General features: G+C 46.4%; 1 protein-coding gene across 10 annotated transcripts in view; it reads left to right on the top strand.

The window, feature by feature from the left end:
- Positions 1-17,607, top strand: part of SEC31B (SEC31 homolog B, COPII coat complex component) — a 36,905-nt gene continuing 19,298 nt past the window's right edge. For 3 of the 10 annotated variants that reach the window (XR_012512920.1, XM_074382755.1, XM_010333177.3), the window contains exons 1-10: positions 430-525; positions 3,587-3,673; positions 4,024-4,147; positions 11,129-11,324; positions 11,539-11,634; positions 12,593-12,736; positions 13,050-13,192; positions 14,184-14,283; positions 14,402-14,563; positions 15,090-15,224. Coding sequence is in view for 9 of the 10 variants with exons in the window: in XM_074382755.1 (XP_074238856.1) it covers positions 3,595-3,673; positions 4,024-4,147; positions 11,129-11,324; positions 11,539-11,634; positions 12,593-12,736; positions 13,050-13,192; positions 14,184-14,283; positions 14,402-14,563; positions 15,090-15,224 (1,179 nt within the window). In the remaining variant the exon portion in view is untranslated. Of the gene's footprint in view, positions 305-429; positions 526-681; positions 927-3,549; positions 3,674-4,023; positions 4,148-11,128; positions 11,325-11,538; positions 11,635-12,592; positions 12,737-13,049; positions 13,193-14,183; positions 14,284-14,401; positions 14,564-15,089; positions 15,225-17,607 lie in introns of those variants that run through there. The other 7 variants (XM_010333180.3, XM_074382753.1, XM_010333181.3 and 4 more) reach the window with 7 other exon arrangements.

The following is a 17,607-nucleotide window of genomic DNA, read 5'->3' as shown; positions in this document are numbered from 1 at the left end:
TTCTTCCTCCTTGCTGGAATATCACCTGTGTTCTTGCAGCTCCAAAGGATAACAACCCTCCTATGATCCTGAAATATTTCAGGAAGCCCCTGGCCCTGTAGTCTCGCCCCCCACACACTTAGAGCCCTCAATCCAACCAAGTTTTTGGGTACCAGTTTCTGCTGGGCTGCAGGGCATCAATTTACCGTTTCAACTAAATGGATTCCACTCCTGAGGATAGGGCCGGGTCTTCTCCCCTGGCTGAAACTCAACGGACCGGAGCTTACTGGACCGGATCTGACCCACTGCGCAAATCACAGGGCAGGTGAGGGAGCCCCGGTTAAAAGCCAGAATCCCGTTTGGAAACGTTCTCCGTGGGTCTGTGCCGGTCTTGGGCTCGGCGCCCGCGGAGCGTGTTTACGACGGAGCCGTACCCGGTCCGCGCCGCTTTTGGCCCTCCGCAGCCGCCGTCCACGGCGCCCGGCTCCGCGCGAGAGGACCCGCTCCGCCGCCGCGCCTGACCCCGGCCCGGGGTCCTCCGCACAGGTTGGTTCGCCCCGCCGGTCTGCGGTCCCTGGGAGCAGAGACTGCGCTGAGACCCGGAGCCCTGCTCCTTCCTCGGCGGAGCGCCTACCCTGCCCGCGGGTCCTGGCCCCGGGGGCCTCCGCTACGCCTGCTCTTGAATTGGATCCGGCTCTGCTGTCCCTGCCGCACGGGAGCCCCCAGCCCGACGCGGGTCTCCCTGTTCAGCGCTGCCCTCGCGCCTTCCCGTCCGCCTCGGTCCTGACCTGGCCCGCCGGGTGTCGCTGCGTTTGGGCCGGGCGGGAAGACCTGTCGTTGCTGAGCCTGGCGCGCCGGGCTTCGGCGACCGCGGGGAAGAAGCTGTGCTGACCGCCCTCCCTAGGGACTGGACTGCCAAGGGTAGCTGGTGCCTTCCTGCACGGCGGGTCTGTCCAGCATGTCCTTGGTTATCTCCCCCTCACGCCCCCATGGCCAGTCTGACCCCGGCAGGGGCCCTTTTTGTAACAGATGCCTCTGAACAATGTGAATTAAGAGCCCATTTTCCCAATTCCTAGACTGTCAGCGATTTAAACACTTTCTGTATTTAAATACAGTGGTTAGAAATACGAGCTCTTGGCCGGGCGCGGTGGCTCAAGCCTGTAATCCCAGCACTTTGGGAGGCCGAGGCGGGTGGATCATGAGGTCAAGAGATCGAGACCATCCTGGTCAACACGGTGAAACCCCGTCTCTACTAAAAATACAAAAAATTAGCTGGGCATGGTGGCGCGTGCCTGTAATCCCAGCTACTCAGGAGGCTGAGGCAGGAGAATTGCTTGAACCCAGGAGGCGGAGGTTGCGGTGAGCCGAGATGGCGCCATTGCACTCCAGCCTGGGTAACAAGAGCGAAACTCCGTCTCAAAAAAAAAAAAAGAAATACGAGCTCTTGAGGCTGATGGAGGTTCACATCCTGGCCTAGCCAGTTGTCATCTCTGGAAAGTGGGGATAATCGTAGTACTTGCTTACCTAATAGGACCATTGAGAGAATTAAATGAGATATGCACATCAAATGCACAGCTCCTTATCATAGCTCCTGTTTTTGTTATTAGGGGCTTTCCCCAGAAGCCTGAAAATGATTGTGACCAGCAGGTGGCACTAGTGACTGTGTAGCAGAGTGTTGAGCTGGTCACAGGATACCCGATAGTAGCCACCAGTGTTTAAAGGTCCCTTGGAAATCTTGGCTTAACGGGCAGCCTTAAACTTTTTTAAAGCTGGAAAGTGCATTAGCGATTAAGTAATACTATCTCCTGTTTCTGTAGGCGAGACTGATCTGACTATAGCTTATTCAAGCAGGTCACAGTAGGTTCCAGGCTTTCTCAACTTCAGTGTAATTTTTTAAAAAATTCTTTCTACCTCTTTGCTAGCCTGTTGGGATGAGACCTTGAATAAACATTAGAATTAGATCAGAAACCACAGAGTTAAAATGGATGTCTACATTCGAGTTCTTACCGTATGCCAAAGGTTCGTTTGCAAGCTAGTTACAACATGGTGAAAAAAGCAGACACAGTGCCAGCTGTCATGGAGCTTGCATATTAGTGGAAGAGACCCACAGTGTAAATGTAAATAAATATGTAATTATAAATTGCTAGGAAGAAAAAAATTGAGACTTTGTGATTGGGTAGTTCACTTATCTGGGAAAGTGAGAAGCTGAGCCCAGAAAGAGATAAGGAGCCAGTTACGTAGAAAGTGAAGGGAAGAGCATTCAGAGTATAGGGAACAGCATTTGCAAAGGCTCTAAGGAAGGAAAATGTCAGGAAATTAAAGGCTAGCTTGGCTAAGCACAATGAATAAGGAGAAGAATCAAAAGATGAAGTGGTAAGCTGGAGCCTTTGGGCACGGCTTTAAGATGTTTGAATTTTATTTTGTGTATGAGAGAAATCATGAAAGACTTTAAGCATAGAATGCCAAAATCCTTTTTTTTTTTTTTTAGAAGTTCACTCCTGCTGCTGTGTAAAGAGTGAATTGGGTAATGGCTTGAGGAGTAAGTGGTTAGCTAGTTGGGAGACTGTTGCAGTAATCCAGGTGAGAGATGATATAATCAAAAAGGCTGTTGGCAGCAAAAATAGAGAAAAGTAGACAGATTAAGATATGTTTTGTAGGTAAAATCAGACTAAATGATGGATTAGAAGAGAAAGAGGGAGAAGGAAAGATCAAGAGGGATTTTCAGGCTTCTGGGTTGAGCAATTGGGTGAATAGTGGAACCATTTACCAAGATGAAGAAAACTGGAGGAAGAATAGAAGAGATTGTGACTGCTCCTTTCTGGGGAAAAAAAAAAAAACAGAAGAGGTGGTAGAATAGAGAATTCCATTTTAGACAGACTAAAATGGGAGTTTACAACCCACGTTAGGGATCTGTTATATCCAGGGAAACATTTGATTAGAAATTGCATATAGGCAAGCTGATCACTTGAGGTCAGGAGTTTGAGACCAGCCTGGTAAAACCCCCTTCTCTACTAAAAATATAAAAATTAGACGAGCATGGTTTCACATGCCTGTAATCCCAGCCACTCAGGAGGCTGAGGCAGGAGAATCGCATCACTTGAACCCAGGAGGCAGAGGTTGCAGTGAACCGAGATTGTGCCATTGCACTCCAGCCTGGGTGACAGAGCAAGTCTCTGTCTCAAAAAAAAAGGGGGGGGAGGGGAAAGAAACTGGACGTAAGAACTTGGAGCTTAGAGGAGAGATTTGTGGTGGTGGTATCAATTTGGGGATCATCAGCATGTGGATGCTATTTAAAGCCAAGGAAATGGACAAAAAGCACTGAGGGATTGTCTGGTTTGATGGTTATCACCACTGGACCTGTGGTAGCCAGTGTGGTTGAATATCTTTTGGGGTTTAAAGCATTAGATTTCAGTAATTGGGTAAATGAACTATGCTTAGATCTGCAGATGGTCACGTATTTGTCACTCTGTGTTGCCCTGAGATGCCCTATCTTGGAGAAGACAAACAAGATCTCTTGCCCACAGTTGCTGCCTGGATCTGGCTGTTAAGTTTGCTGGTTTCTATTTTCAGTGGGCCAGGGGCCATGTCAGTTTTCTGCCACCTGCAGGATACACCATGAAGCTGAAGGAACTTGAGCGGCCCGCCGTCCAGGTGTGGAGCCCAGCCAGCCAGTACCCTTTGTATCTGGCCACAGGTACGGTGACACAGTGGATTAGGATCCATTGAAAGTACATAGGTTGAGGGGAATTTAGTATCTAGAATTACTGGTTGGGCATCAGAGAAAGCTTTCAGCTCACAGGGAGGTAGGATGGTTCACAGCATAAGCAAGGGGATATTAGGTGTTTTGGGGACATGAGGGCTGCCTGCAACTGTGGCTCAAGGTTGGGTACATCATGTTTTCTTGCTTTTGTAGTTACCTTTTGAGAAAGGGTATATCTAGCTCTCTTCTATTCCTCCTCCTCTTCACTCCTTAATTCTCTTACACCTGAAATTCCTGCATATATTGTTGCTCATATGCTGCCTCTTGACTTTTCTTGTGCCTAGGAACATCTGCCCAACAGCTGGATTCCTCCTTCAGCACAAATGGCACATTGGAAATATTTGAGGTTGATTTCAGGGACCCTTCTCTGGACTTGAAACGTAAAGGAGTCCTTTCTGCCTCGAGCAGGTATTGTCTGATCTATTGGTGGGTATACAGGGTAGGTCCTGACAAATACACTGACGAGGAATCCTGGGAGTGGTGTGTGTTTTTCAGGGCTCATCAGAGCCACATGAGGGAAGAAGGAGCTTTGCCAAGTTGGAGAGAAGTTAACTCAGGGCTTATTTTGCAAAAGAATTTTAAAAACAACCACCCCCACCTTTCCAGTCAGCAGCAGTAGCAGTGTCAGGCTGAATGCATGTGATAGAGATGCCTCAGACAAGCCTGGACCCACGTGTACCTGGTCTGTCTTTGAACCCAGAGATACTGGCTCCTTCCTCCCTTGGCTCTTATGAATATAACAGCCTTACACAATATCACCCTCTCTGCCAACAAGGGAAAGAACGAATGATCCTCTCCTCATTGATCTTAGACACTGATTGGTTCTCATGGATTCTGTGGCTCTTGCAGGCTTCCAGCTCTAGATATTATCATTTGTTGAGCACATGTGTACAGCCAGATGCTGTGCTAGAAATTCTGTACATTTTATTTATTCGTCATAATAAGTGATAAGTACCATATTTCCATTTTACATAGGAGGGAACTGAAACTCTGAGAAGCTAGGATTTAAGTCAAGGCCTATCTGAGTCCATAGCCTACCTTCTTTCCGTTATTGTGCTGTTCTTTTAAAGGTTATAAAGGTGGGGCTTACAATCTGAAGCGATGGTCTCCAAATTTTTATATCATCAGAAAAAATGTGAATATTTGTTATATTCAAGTTACATATGCAATATAAATATATACATGTACTTTTTTTTTTTTTTTTGTCCCTTTCTAGGACAACCTTTTTTTTTTTTTTTTTTTAAAGAACAGGGTCTCACTTTGTCACCTAGGCTGGATTACAGTGGCATGATCAGGCCTCACTGCAACCTCCACCTTCTGGGCTCAAGTGATCCTCCCTTCTCAGCCCCCTGAGTAGCTGGGACTGCAGGCATATGTCACCATACCTGGCTAATTTTTCACATTTTTAGAAAATATGGGGTTTTGCCACGTTGCCCAGGCTGGTCTTGAACTCCTGAGCTCAAGTGATCACCCGCCTCGGCCTCCCAAAGTGCTGAGACTATAGGTGTGAGCCACTGTGCCAGCTGGCTATACTATTAATAAAGTATAATTTCTATTAATATTGGTTTTTTTTTTTTTTTTAGATTAGATGTTACTGGTCTAGAAGGCCGGCCACATTCCATCTGATGACTGATGAACTCATTGTGTATTCCTTGGTCCATCTAAGCGATTAGTTAAAACATTTAGGCAGAAGTACCCTCTTTCTTTTCATGGTTTAACCTAATAGTGAAAGGGTTAGTTGTTTACCTTTTCTTGAGCTCCTATATCACTTTATGACAGCATCTCTTATTTTGCAGGCTTTTGTACATCTCTGTGTTTCCAGTACCTGTATCCTTTGAAGAGCAGGCACTTGAGGATTTACTGATGATGATTAGATATTCTTAGCCCCTAAGCAAGTATTTCTGAAGGAGTCCCTTAAAGGGGTGAGCTAAGTCAAGGTGTTTATACTGCTGGAGATTAAAAAAGAGATTCAACCTGAGAAAGCTGATAGGAAAGGAAAAAAGGGTGAGGGGGCACTGGACAAGGGTTCTATTCCTCAACAAGCAAAGCAACAGCTTCAGCATAGGAGTGGCTCCTTAGGGCTAAGGGTTCTTAAGAAAGAGGCAATATATTCTTAGAATCTGAATGCTGATATCTACGTGGGCATAGATTTTAATGTTTTGTTTTGGTTTTTAGGGGTTTTTTTAGAGACAGAGCCTGACTTTGTCACCTGAGATGGAGTACAGTGGTGCAATCTCAGGTCACTGCAACTTCCGCCTCCTGGAATCAAGCCATTCTCCTGCCTCAGCCTGAGGAGTAGCTGGGATGACAGCCACGTGCCACCATGCCCAGCTAATTTTTTCTATTATTACTAGAGATGGGGTTTCACCATGTTGGCTAGGCTGGCCTCAAATTCCTGACCTCAGGTGATTTGCCCACCTTAGCCTCCCAAAGTGCTGGGATTACAGGTGTGAGCCACCACACCCACTGAGATTTTATGTTTTACTCACTGCTCTATCTCCAGCACTTAGAGCAGTGCCTAGCATTATATTTCATAAATATTTGTTATATGAATGATTTTAGAAACTCCCGGTTACCGGCCAGGCGGAGTGACTCATGCCTATAATCCCAGAACTTTGGGAGGCCAAGGGAGGTGGATTGCTTGAGGCCAGGAGCTCAAGACCAGCCTGAGAAACATGTCTCTACTAAAAATACAAAAGTCAGCTGGGTACAGTGGTGTACGCCTGTAATTTCACCTACTTGGGCGGCTGAGGCACCAGAATTGCTTTCATATGGGAGGTAGAGGTTGCAGTGAGCCGAGATGGCACCACCGCACTCCAGCCTGGGCAACAGAGCAAGACTCTACCTCAAAAAATGAAAAAAAAAAAAAAAAAAAGGAACTTTTGAGTTACCAAACAGCATTCAAATCCAGCCCTTCAGTTACAGTTAGTCTTAGTGTCTTAAGAGTTTTTCAAGCTGTTAGTTTGAATTTGGGAGTCATGAACTTTACCTCATACTCCTGATCCACTCTGTAGGGATTTGGGGCCAATAACCAGAATAAATAGTACAGTTAACCCTATTGATAATATTTCATCTCTGCTTTCCTTTCCCACCTCTGTAACTATATTTAGAGATTGAACTGCATTCCCAAAGACCTCAATCCCAAAGGGATTACCTTTGACACAGCCCCGTTGGGGCCTTTCTGAAGAAATTATCTTAGACACCCCAGGGTCTAAGACACCCACTTCATTCTGTTCCATTCTAGGTTAGGTCACATGCTCAATAGTCAGTATCAGAAACTATTGACCAGGATGATCAGGGCAGATAGAGGGCCACTCATTCTTTGCTTTATGTCTTCCTCTCTCCTTTTTTCTGTCATATTCTGCTTGGTGTGGCATAAGGGACAGTTGTGTGGGGCTGTAGCATTGGCCATAATACCAGCAAAGCTATGTGGCTTGAGAAAATCAAGTCAGTTACCTTAGGTTCCCTCACTTACGTATAAAGAAAAGACTGTACAAGATGACTTCTAAGAAACTATTTGAGACCTGAATTCAGGTTTCATGTTCAGTCTCTTATTCCCTTTTATTTTCTAGTAGTCTTCCTCCCTTTTCCTTTTTTTTTTTTTTTTTTTTTTGAGATGGGGTTTCGCTCTTGTTACCCAGGCTGGAGTGCAGTGGCACAATCTCGGCTCACCGCAACCTCCGCCTCCTGGGTTCAGGCAACTCTCCTGCCTCAGCCTCCTGAGCAGCTGGGATTACAGGCACATGCCACCATGCCCAGCTAATTTTTTGTATTTTTAGTAGAGACAGGGTTTCACCTTGTTGACCAGGACGGTCTCGATCTCTTGACCTTGTGATCCACCCGCCTCGGCCTCCCACCTTTTTCCTTTTTTTAAACCTCTTCCTGTATCTCTTCATTATCAACTAAACACATACCTTTCAGAATCTTCCCCATTCTCTGCCTGCCCTTTTCTCCAAACCCATGCCTCAACCAAATGTGGATCCTGAAGATCCCCTTAATCCTCAATCTATGATGCATCAGTGAAATCTTATCTACCTAGAAATATTTGACTAAAAGAAAAATGTTCTGAAACATCAGTATGGGTATAGATAAGAGACAGCCTGAAGCAGTAAGTAGACAGAAGAGTGCATGGTTAAACGCCTCTGGATGCAGTCAGAATCAATATGGATTAGCATGTGCAGTGAAGCAAACAGTGTTTGGTTAGATGAATTTCACTCAAAAAGAAAGATTTCTGGGAGAATAATACATTGTTTATATCATTGACTGAGGACATAGTTGCTGTGGATAAATGAGGTGAGAGGACATTGTGTGATCTGCTGTACCTTAGCCTCTCTATACACTGAGTTTCTAGCTTTCTGGAGTGGCCCAATAACCTCTGGAAGAACCACCCTCAAGTAACATGGAGAAAGTAGAGGATCTATCTTCTGTCATTCCTTTTCTTGAGACAGAGTTTCGCTCTTGATACCCAGGCTGGAGTGCAATGGCGCGATCTCGGCTCACCACAACCTCCGCCTCCTGGGTTCAGGCAATTCTCCTGCGTCAGCCTCCTGAGTAGCTGGGATTACAGGCACGCCCCACCATGCCCAGCTAATTTTTTGTATTTTTAGTAGAGACGGGGTTTCACCATGTTGACCAGGATGGTCTTGATCTCTTGACCTTGTGATCCACCCGCCTCGGCCTCCCAAAGTGCTGGGATTACAGGCGTGAGCCACCGCGCCCGGCCCTGTCATTCTATTTTTATCTCAATTCTAGCTGCTTGGGGAGCACTCTGTCCTCTCTTTGGGTGATTTCTGTAAGGGACAACGTCAAGCAGAAAAAAATCGTTTGTATACTTCTCTTGTTTTCCTGTTCTCAAGACTTGCCTTCCTAGAGGCATCAAGATAGATAATAGAGAGAGCATGGGTTGGTTGGTGCATAGACCTGAGTTGATATCCCAGCTCTGCCCCTTGCTGTCCTCTTGGACACATGATCTAACTTCCCTGAACCGTTTTTTCCCCACTGTAAATTGAGGATTCACAGTAGCTGCATAGTAGTTTGTTGTATATTAGGCATTGAGAAAAGTAGCTTGCCTCTCAGACAGCCAATGCTCCATTCATTCTCCAGCTTGGAATACTGCCTTAACCACTCAGTTTGACTTCTAGGGAGACTTGAGTGTCCCAAGTTATTTTGGCTTGAATGTGGATAAACTCTTTTCACTTTAGTTCACCAACATGAAGCTGGGATTTTTTTTGAAAAGAAACTTACTAAGAAAATAACATTAAAAAAATAGACATAAGGTATCGCTATATTGACCGGGCTGGCTTCCATCTCCTGGGCACAAGTGTTCCTCCGCCTTAGCCTCCTGAGTACCTAGGATTATAGGAGTGAGCCACTGTGCCCAGCTAGACCACCTTTTTTGTTTTTTAACTTTTTATTTTTTAAAAATCCAAGCTTACAGGAAAGTTGCAGAATAGTACACACCCGCCCATCTCTTTCTCCAAACCCATGCCTCAACCAAATTTGGATCCTGAAGATCCTCTTGTTCCGTTTTCACTTGCAGAGTAGAGATGATTGACACTCCCTGGGCATCCTGAATGATCAAGTCGCCTTCCTTGCTTAACTCCACCCCGGTGTGCCCATTCTCCCAGGTGCTATCTGTCACAACCTATTTAGGCGCCAGCTTTACCCTCACTAGTGAGGTGGTTAACCACAGACATGTGCTTTCTGCACGCATACAGAAAGAAAATCTTTTTGTCACACCCTATATGTGGCATTTCAGGCACTCTGAAGTAACTGCCCTCTTTTCCAACCCCTTGGTGACTCCCCTTGAGGTCTCAGGTACCTTTCACTCTGCTCTGTATGTCATGTGTTCTGACCATGCTGAGGTCACTGCACCCTCTGCATTCTTATGTGTGTTTTTCACTGAACATACCCTCCTCTGATTTCTGTGTGACCTACCGTGGGCTTCTCTAGCTACTCAGTTGACATGCCGTCTACCCCTCCTGAGCTCCAGTCCCTGGATGACATGGTTGCCTCTTGAGCCCATATGGAAAAACTTCTCTGTGCTAAATTAAGATCACTGCAACCTTAGAAAACAGCCTTTCTGACAGTAGCCTCTTGGCTAGCATTGTGTTGGCTCTGCCGTTTTGCATCAGATGCTGACCTGGTCTGAGCTGGTGCTCCACGCTTTGCTTCTGACCAGCTGGCTCTGCTCCAGTGACTGGCCTAGCAAGTTCTTGCCTGTCACCCCACTCAGTTGCTTTGCTGACTGTTCCCAGGGAATATTTCATTATAGTTAGAGATCTCGTAACATCATTTGGCATGATACCTGGCTTCTCCAAAGGGCTGTGGAAATGTCCTTGGCTAGCAGCTATGAAGTGAGAAACAGACCACCTATAAGGCTTCAGAGATTTCACATGCCTCCCGTAGGGGCTTTGCAGAAGACCCAAACTTGTCTGGAAGGGGATCCAGGTACCCAAAGGGATCTTTTTCTCTGGGGGCAACACATCGTCAGTATCTTACAGAAACATCCTCAGAAAGCCAGAAAACCATTTTCTGACTGGGAATGTATCCTTTCATGCGTCTATGTCTCTAGGGCGGGCCCTTTGCAGCCACATGGCCACTCCAGTGGGCCAGCCACATGGGAGAGGCATTGGGTCTTTTCTCATTTCCAGTTTGAGAGTGAAGAGGGGACAGCAAGTGTTGGTCTAGGGATCCTGATTCTAATAGTTACAGAAGAGCTTGGGTCTTTCTCTTAATAGGAGACAGTGTTTTATGATGTTAAGAGCTCAGGCTCTGGAATAAGATGGGCCTGACTTTGAAGCTTGACCCTGCTACTTCCTAGCATTTATCATAAAATGGGAATAAAATTACTAGCTCTGTGTACAGAAATTTTGTAACTTCTTTGTGCCTCAGTTTCCTCCATTGAAAATGAAAATAATAGTAATACTTCACGAGGTTAAATATTCAATCAGCTAATAAATCTAAAGCACTTAAAACAGTGCTGATACATAGCAAGTATTCAGTCAGTGTAAGTGGTTGTAAGTGGTTGCTATTATTACCTGACTATTTGAGTTGTGAAGATTACGTGAAGAAATCTATTTGAAGTATATATCACAGGGCCTATATAACCCCAATGTTAACTTAAAAATGTACACATATATATACCTCCACACAACTCAGACGCAGTGGCTTCTTGGCTTCTAGTGTAACATAGATGGAATATTATTTTCAGAGAAAGGGCAGGACTGGGCAGAGGTTACCTCCTTTCTGTCTGGGAAATGAAGGAGACAGGCAGGTCCCAGCTAGGGGTGGGGATGCCTGCATAATGGCAGAAGCTGAAAAGATGTCATCCTCTGCTTACTGACACGAACCTAAGTTTGTACTGATGCCAGTTCCTCCTCTTTGTAGGTTTCACAAGCTGATCTGGGGGAGCTTTGGCAGTGGGCTTCTGGAAGGCTCCGGGGTTATTGCAGGCGGCGGGGACAATGGCATCCTTATTCTATACAATGCGACCCACATCCTGTCTTCGGGGAAGGAGCCTGTGATTGCCCAGAAACAGAAGCACACGGGGGCTGTCAGAGCCCTCGACTTTAACCCTTTCCAGGTACTACATTTCAGTTGGGCAACATGGCCAAGCCAGGGAGCAGCAGATCTGAGTAGAAGCATTCACTTGTGGCCTCCGGTCTGTAACTCTGACCCCTTTCCAGGCTGTTTCAGGGGAGGCTTTTGATAGCCCCAAATGTGGGTCTCTTTCCTCCTTTCTTGCTCTATTTCTTCCTAGGGTAGTGTGTCTCCAAACACCTTTTATTCTTATACAGGGCAACCTCCTGGCTTCAGGAGCCAGCAATTCTGAAATCTTCATTTGGGATTTGAATCACTCGAATGTACCAGTGACCCTGGGATCCAAGTCGCAGGTGAAGAGCACCCCCAGCACCCAACCCTGGCTGCTGCTTTGAGTGTGCCGCTGATTTTCCTAAATAAACTCGAGTTCTGCCGCCAGTTGGAGGTCGAGAGATTTCAGGCTTTACCACTGGAGGGCAGTAAAGCTCCACAGACTAACATGCTACCAGCCAGCTAAGAGCTAGGACGGTGGGTGGGTGGAGGGTGTGTATGGGGTGGTTGGTTTGTGCTCCTTACTTGTTCTAGGAGTTTCTGGGAGGCAGATGAAAGGTGGGGAGAGCAAAAGACACCACAAGAAGGGATGGGAGTGCTGTTTCTCATAGTAGAGCTGTTGCAGGGTTGGGTAGGGCACTGGGCCCAGCAAAAAGGGAACTAGGAGAGGACCCCAGACAGACCTTTGTCCTTTTTGTGGGGAGAGTCAGCTTTGTTCTTTCTGCATGTGGCTGTCCCATGCGGTTGGGGACCTGGTCTTCTGTCTTGGAGAGCCTATCTGTCAATCTGTAACTAGGCCCATCTTTTTTTGCTTCCCGGCGTTTTCTCTGTCTTGTGCTTACAGTATCACCAGGTAAGTTAAGTATGAATCTGATAGCATCTTGTGGTTTCTCTCTCGGCCTCACTCTCTGCGGGTCTTGGGTGTCTATGTTTTCCTCCCTCCCTCATCTTCCTCCTTCTCCCTCTGTTTTTGTCCTAGACAAGAGGGCTGTTTTAAAAGTCTTGACTCTATCCTCTTAGGAGAACCTTGGGAAGGAATAAAACCTAGATGTGCCCGCCATGCCCTCTACTTCTATACCTGATACGCTAAAGGATCCTCCCTGGAAAATTCAAATCCCAGCTTCCCAACACTTTCTTAGTTTGGGTAGCCCTGTGTCTATTCTTGGACTTGCTGTGGGTGGCTGGCAGCAGTGGAACAGCAGATGTCACTTTGTCCAGGAGGTGACAAGTTGTCATCTTCCTGTCCCCATCCTGCCTTAGCAGCCCCCAGAGGACATCAAGGCATTGTCTTGGAACCGGCAAGCCCAACACATTCTGTCTTCTGCTCACCCCAGTGGCAAGGCGGTTGTGTGGGATCTCAGGAAGAATGAGCCTATCATCAAAGTCAGTGATCACAGCAACAGGGTGAGTAGTGGAGGCTCTGGCTTCTCTCTCCTACCTAGCAGTTAGAGCTGCTCTCCCACGCCAGAGTTCTGCTTTCAGCTGTTGGACATGTGAAGTCAGCCACTTAGCACATTTCCTATTGAGAGTGAAAACTCAGGGAAGCTAAACAGAGCTGATCTGGAAGCTTCTAAGCTTCTACCATTTTTTATTCGTGGCCATCACTCTCTGATGGCTGTGATGTTCCCAGTCACATAGAAGAGACACAAAATTTTCCCATTTCAGCTGGGCAAAAGAGTCAGGTTACAGCACCCATTGGGATCTGCTTTGTTCACAGATGCACTGCTCAGGCCTGGCTTGGCATCCTGACATAGCCACCCAGTTAGTGCTGTGCTCAGAGGATGATCGTCTCCCCGTGATTCAGCTGTGGGACTTGCGCTTTGCCTCCTCGCCTCTGAAGGTGCTGGAGAGCCACAGCAGGTAGCATCTCAGACCTCATCCACATCCTTGTGGGGGGATGGTGGGCATAACTGGCCTGGGTAGGAGGCAATGCATCCCTCACTTTAGCTACTAAATATCCTCCCTGGCTTTAAAGCCAGTCCAGTGAACATGCAGTTACCCAATACTAGCTCCAGCCCTAAGCAAGAGGAGGCCCTTAGACCCTGAGGTTATGGAGAGGAGGCTGAGATTCCATCTAAATTCCAGAGATGGGAATGGAATCGGGTCAAGAGAAATACCAGAACAGTGTTTAGTCCCCAGGCTCTGATGTGAGGATAATGTTCATTTCTTTAGGTGATGAGCTTGCCTCCTCCAGGACTTCTTCATCAAAACAATTTGACTCCTGTCTATCCTGTGAACAGCCCTCCACAATCTGTTCTTTCTAACCAAAGGGCCGTGCTGCCTTTATATCTCCTTGGGGTCTTTTATTTTTCTAGACCAGTTCTTGCTCCGTCATTGAGACTGTAGTGCAGTGGTGTGATCAAGGCTCACTGTGGCCTCGATCTCCTGGGCTCAAGTGATCCTCCCGTCTCAGCCTCCCAAAGTGTTGGGATTACAGGCATGAGCCACTGTGCCTGGCCTCCTTGGAGACTTTTTATGGTTAGGTCTTTACTACCTCCTGGGCTAAAAGTAGCCATAGGGATCAGTGTTTGTGTGATTCATACTGATTCATAATCTCTACTCTCTAATCAGTGCAAAGAAGTAGGCAGTCCTGCGGTGATCTGAGAGAGGCAGAGTGGTGCAGTGCATAGTGAACAGGCTCTGGGGTTTGATTTGGGGTCTGACTCTGCAGCCGTTGGAAAGTTACTTAATTTTCAGAACCTCATCTTCTTCGTTTGTAAGATACTATCAGACCATGGATTTTATAGGGCATGATCTGGTATGCCCTATAAAATGTATCAAAGACAGATACGGCACCCTACTGATACTAGGCATTCAACAAATGCTAGTTCCTCTTTTCTTCCCTTTTTAGGGGCATCTTGTCAGTGTCGTGGAGCCAGGCTGATGCTGAACTGCTGCTCAGCAGTGCTAAGGACAGCCAGATCTTGTGCTGGAACCTGGGGAGCAGTGAGGTAGGCCGGCCCTTCTGTGGCATGCTGGGATGGGAGAGAGAAGGTAGAAAAGTCTCAGCTGCAGCCTTGTGTTTGGGGTTTTGTGGACTGTCCCTAATGGTGTGTTCCCTCATATTAGGTGGTATATAAGCTACCCACACAGAGCAGCTGGTGCTTTGATGTGCAGTGGTGCCCTCGGGACCCTTCAGTGTTCTCTGCCGCCTCCTTCGACGGTTGGATCAGTTTGTACTCCGTGATGGGTAGGAGCTGGGAAGTCCAGCACATGAGACAGGCTGACAAGGTTTGAAGGGCTTGGTAGAGAATGCTGGAGGGAAGGGGCTGTCTCTATTTGCGGGAGAGAGACATACAACCTGAGAAGTGGGGACTATTAGAGATTAGGAGACCAGGGCTCTGGGTTTGGGAGGGCTGAACCTTTGCTCTAGCGCCCGTCTTTCTGAAAGGCTGTCAGTTTCTGCCACAATATGAGGAAGGCCTTCACCTTGACTCTTGTTGTTGGATGGGCCCTGTAGTATTTTGGGGACCGTGGGACCCCTTTGCTGGGACAGTTATTTCAGGAGTATGACTCTTATGTTTCCCTCTCCTGTAGATCCATTTTGTACCACCCTCCATTGTAGACTTTGAATGTAGTAGTTTTTCCAAGAGCCTACTTGTTCCTACTTGGATGGAACACTACCCATGCCCCGGAATATGGGAATCTGACCTTTCTAGGTCAAATTAGGGTCTCAAGCGTTCCTCCCAAAATGGAGATTGTAGGTTCCTGCCTCCCTGCCACTTTATGACGGTGATGCAGGTGTCTTTCCCCCTAGATCTCCTCTTCCTTCAGCAAAGGCCAGCCTCTCCCACCACTGCAGGTGCCAGAGCAAGTGGCACAAGCGTCACTGATACCTCCCCTGAAAAAACCCCCCAGGTGGATTAGAAGACCAACAGGTGTTTCATTTGCTGTAAGTGTAGTGGATGTATAGGTGTGGTTGTGTTGTGTGTTTGTGTTTGTGAAGCCTCTCGTGTGCCCAGCATGGAGGTAAGCTCTGTAGGAGATGTATTCCCACTGCCTCTGTCTCAGAATGGACCCCACTTTACCTTTCAAGGAGAGAGTTACTATAGCTTCCCTCTCTTCGCTTCACCCATTCTGTATCTTCTGCAGTCCTGTCTAAAAGGAGTTGACTGCCTCAGAACTCTCAGTTATGGAGATACAGCCTGAGATTCCATCTGAGTTTTCTCTAACCCTTATGTGTCTGGACTGGTAGAAAGGAACTACAGAGAAGGAAAGAAAAAACAGGTTTTATTCTGTCATTCCTCTGTTCAAAACCTTTGGGCCTTCCATTGCTTTATAGACAAGGCTAAATGTACACAGGGCTCCACTTACCTTTCTAGTGTTCATTTCCATCTCATTCTCAGATGTTACCTGTGTTCCAATAACTCCTTTCTGTTTCATTAATAACTCCTTAACTCTCCTGTCTCTGCTTGTACCCTAACCTTCAGCTTCTCTCCTGGGCCTATTGAATCCTACTGCAGCCTTTCAGCGTCTCTCTCTCTCTCTCTCTCTCTCTCTCTCTCTCTCTCTCTCTCTCTCTCGGAGATGGAGTCTTGCTTTATTGCCCAGGCTGAAGTGCAGAGGTGCAATCTCGGCTCACTGCAATGTCCACCTCCTGGGTTCAGGCTATGATTCTCTTGCCTCAGCCTTCCAAGTAGCTGGTACTACAGGCACATGCTGCCACGCCTGGCTAATTTTTTGTATTTTAGTAGAGACAGGATTTCACCATGTTGCCGAGGCTGGTCTCAAACTCCTGAGCTCAGGCAATTCGCCTGCCTCGGCCTCCCAAAGAGCTAGGACTACAGGTATGAGCCACTGTGCCTGGCCACAAGGCCCCTCTCTTAAATACTATCTCCTGCTTGGTGCCTATCTTTAACCCAAGTCAAAATTAACCTCTCTCTATAATCCCGCAGATATATACTTTGGTAATGATGCATTCTAACTATGCTAACGTTATTTATATACATGTATGCAGACTGTACTAAGTAATAGACTCCTTAAGGATAGGGACTATGTCTTGCTGAATTTTATGTCTCCAAAGTGGTGCTTCACAAACTATTAATGTGCATACACATCACTTGGGGATCTTGTTAAAATTCAGAATCTGGCCGGGCATGCTGGCTCACGCCTGTAATCCTAGCACTTTGGGAGGCCGAGGTGGGTGGATCACCTGAGGTCAGGAGTTCAAGATCAGCCTGGCCGTCATGGTGAAACCCCATCTTAAAGAAAAAAAATAAAAAATAAAATAAAATAAAATAAAATTCAGAATCTGGTTCATTGAGTCAGGGGTAAGGCCCAAAATTCTGATTTTTCGGCAGTCTCCCAGTTGATGCCCTTGGAGCCGGTCTGAGGACTAGCACTCTGAATAGCAAGGCCCTGAAATACTTGGTGCAGTGCTGTAAACACTAGGTTTGAATTGAAAACAGATGTATAAAAGTAGAATTCTAGTTTTCAAAGCCAACAGTTTTATTGGGAAGGCAAGACTAACACATTCAATAGTCTGTGAGCTTAAAAAGAAAAAGAGGTAGGGAAGTGAAGAATTCTGAGGTCAAGAGGCCTGAATTCTTATCATAGCTTTGTTGTTTATTAGCTGGGTAACCTTGAACAAATCATTTAACCTCTCAGAACTTAATGGTTCTTATCCGTAAAATAAGGATATTGATGCCTGCCCAGCTTAATTTAGAAAATTAACATGAACCATATAAGAATATATGTACCCACTTTGTAAAACTATCGAGTACTATGCAAATCGAAAGTTAAAATGGTTTGTTTAGCACTAATCTGTGGTATAGATTTTGTGCTGTAGTAGTCAAGATAAATGAGACTTCTGACTGGGAGAGTTCATTAAGGAAGTAGATATTGGGAAAAGACATGGTGACTAGTTAGGGAGTAAAGCCATAGTTGTAAGCCCCAAATAATCTGTACAACAAACCCCCATGACACAAGTTTACCGTGTAACAAACATGCACATTTACTGCATTAGATTGAACTCTTTTTTAACCTAAAGTGAAAGTTTAAAAAAAAAAGTTGTCAGCCTTGGATACATATTGGAATAACCTGAAGAACTGTGGCCCCCCCGCCCGCCCCCTGAGTTTCTGATTGTATTGTCTGGGGTGTGGCCTGGCAAGGCTGGATTGTTGTCCACGTGGTTTTAATATGCAGCCAGAGTTGAGAACTGCTGGAGTAAAAAGGGCTTGTCTAAGGTCCTATTTTGTGCCAGATGCTTTATATAAGGCATCTAATTTGGTGAGAAGGATGCTCCAGGTGGGGGTGTTGTGGATAAAGGCACAGAA

The sequence above is a fragment of the Saimiri boliviensis genome, chromosome 12 (assembly GCF_048565385.1).
Source record: "Saimiri boliviensis isolate mSaiBol1 chromosome 12, mSaiBol1.pri, whole genome shotgun sequence".
NCBI classification, from domain to species: Eukaryota; Metazoa; Chordata; class Mammalia; order Primates; family Cebidae; genus Saimiri; species Saimiri boliviensis.
The sequence above is the reverse complement of the archived record's forward strand: the minus strand, read 5'-3'. Positions and strand labels throughout refer to the sequence as shown.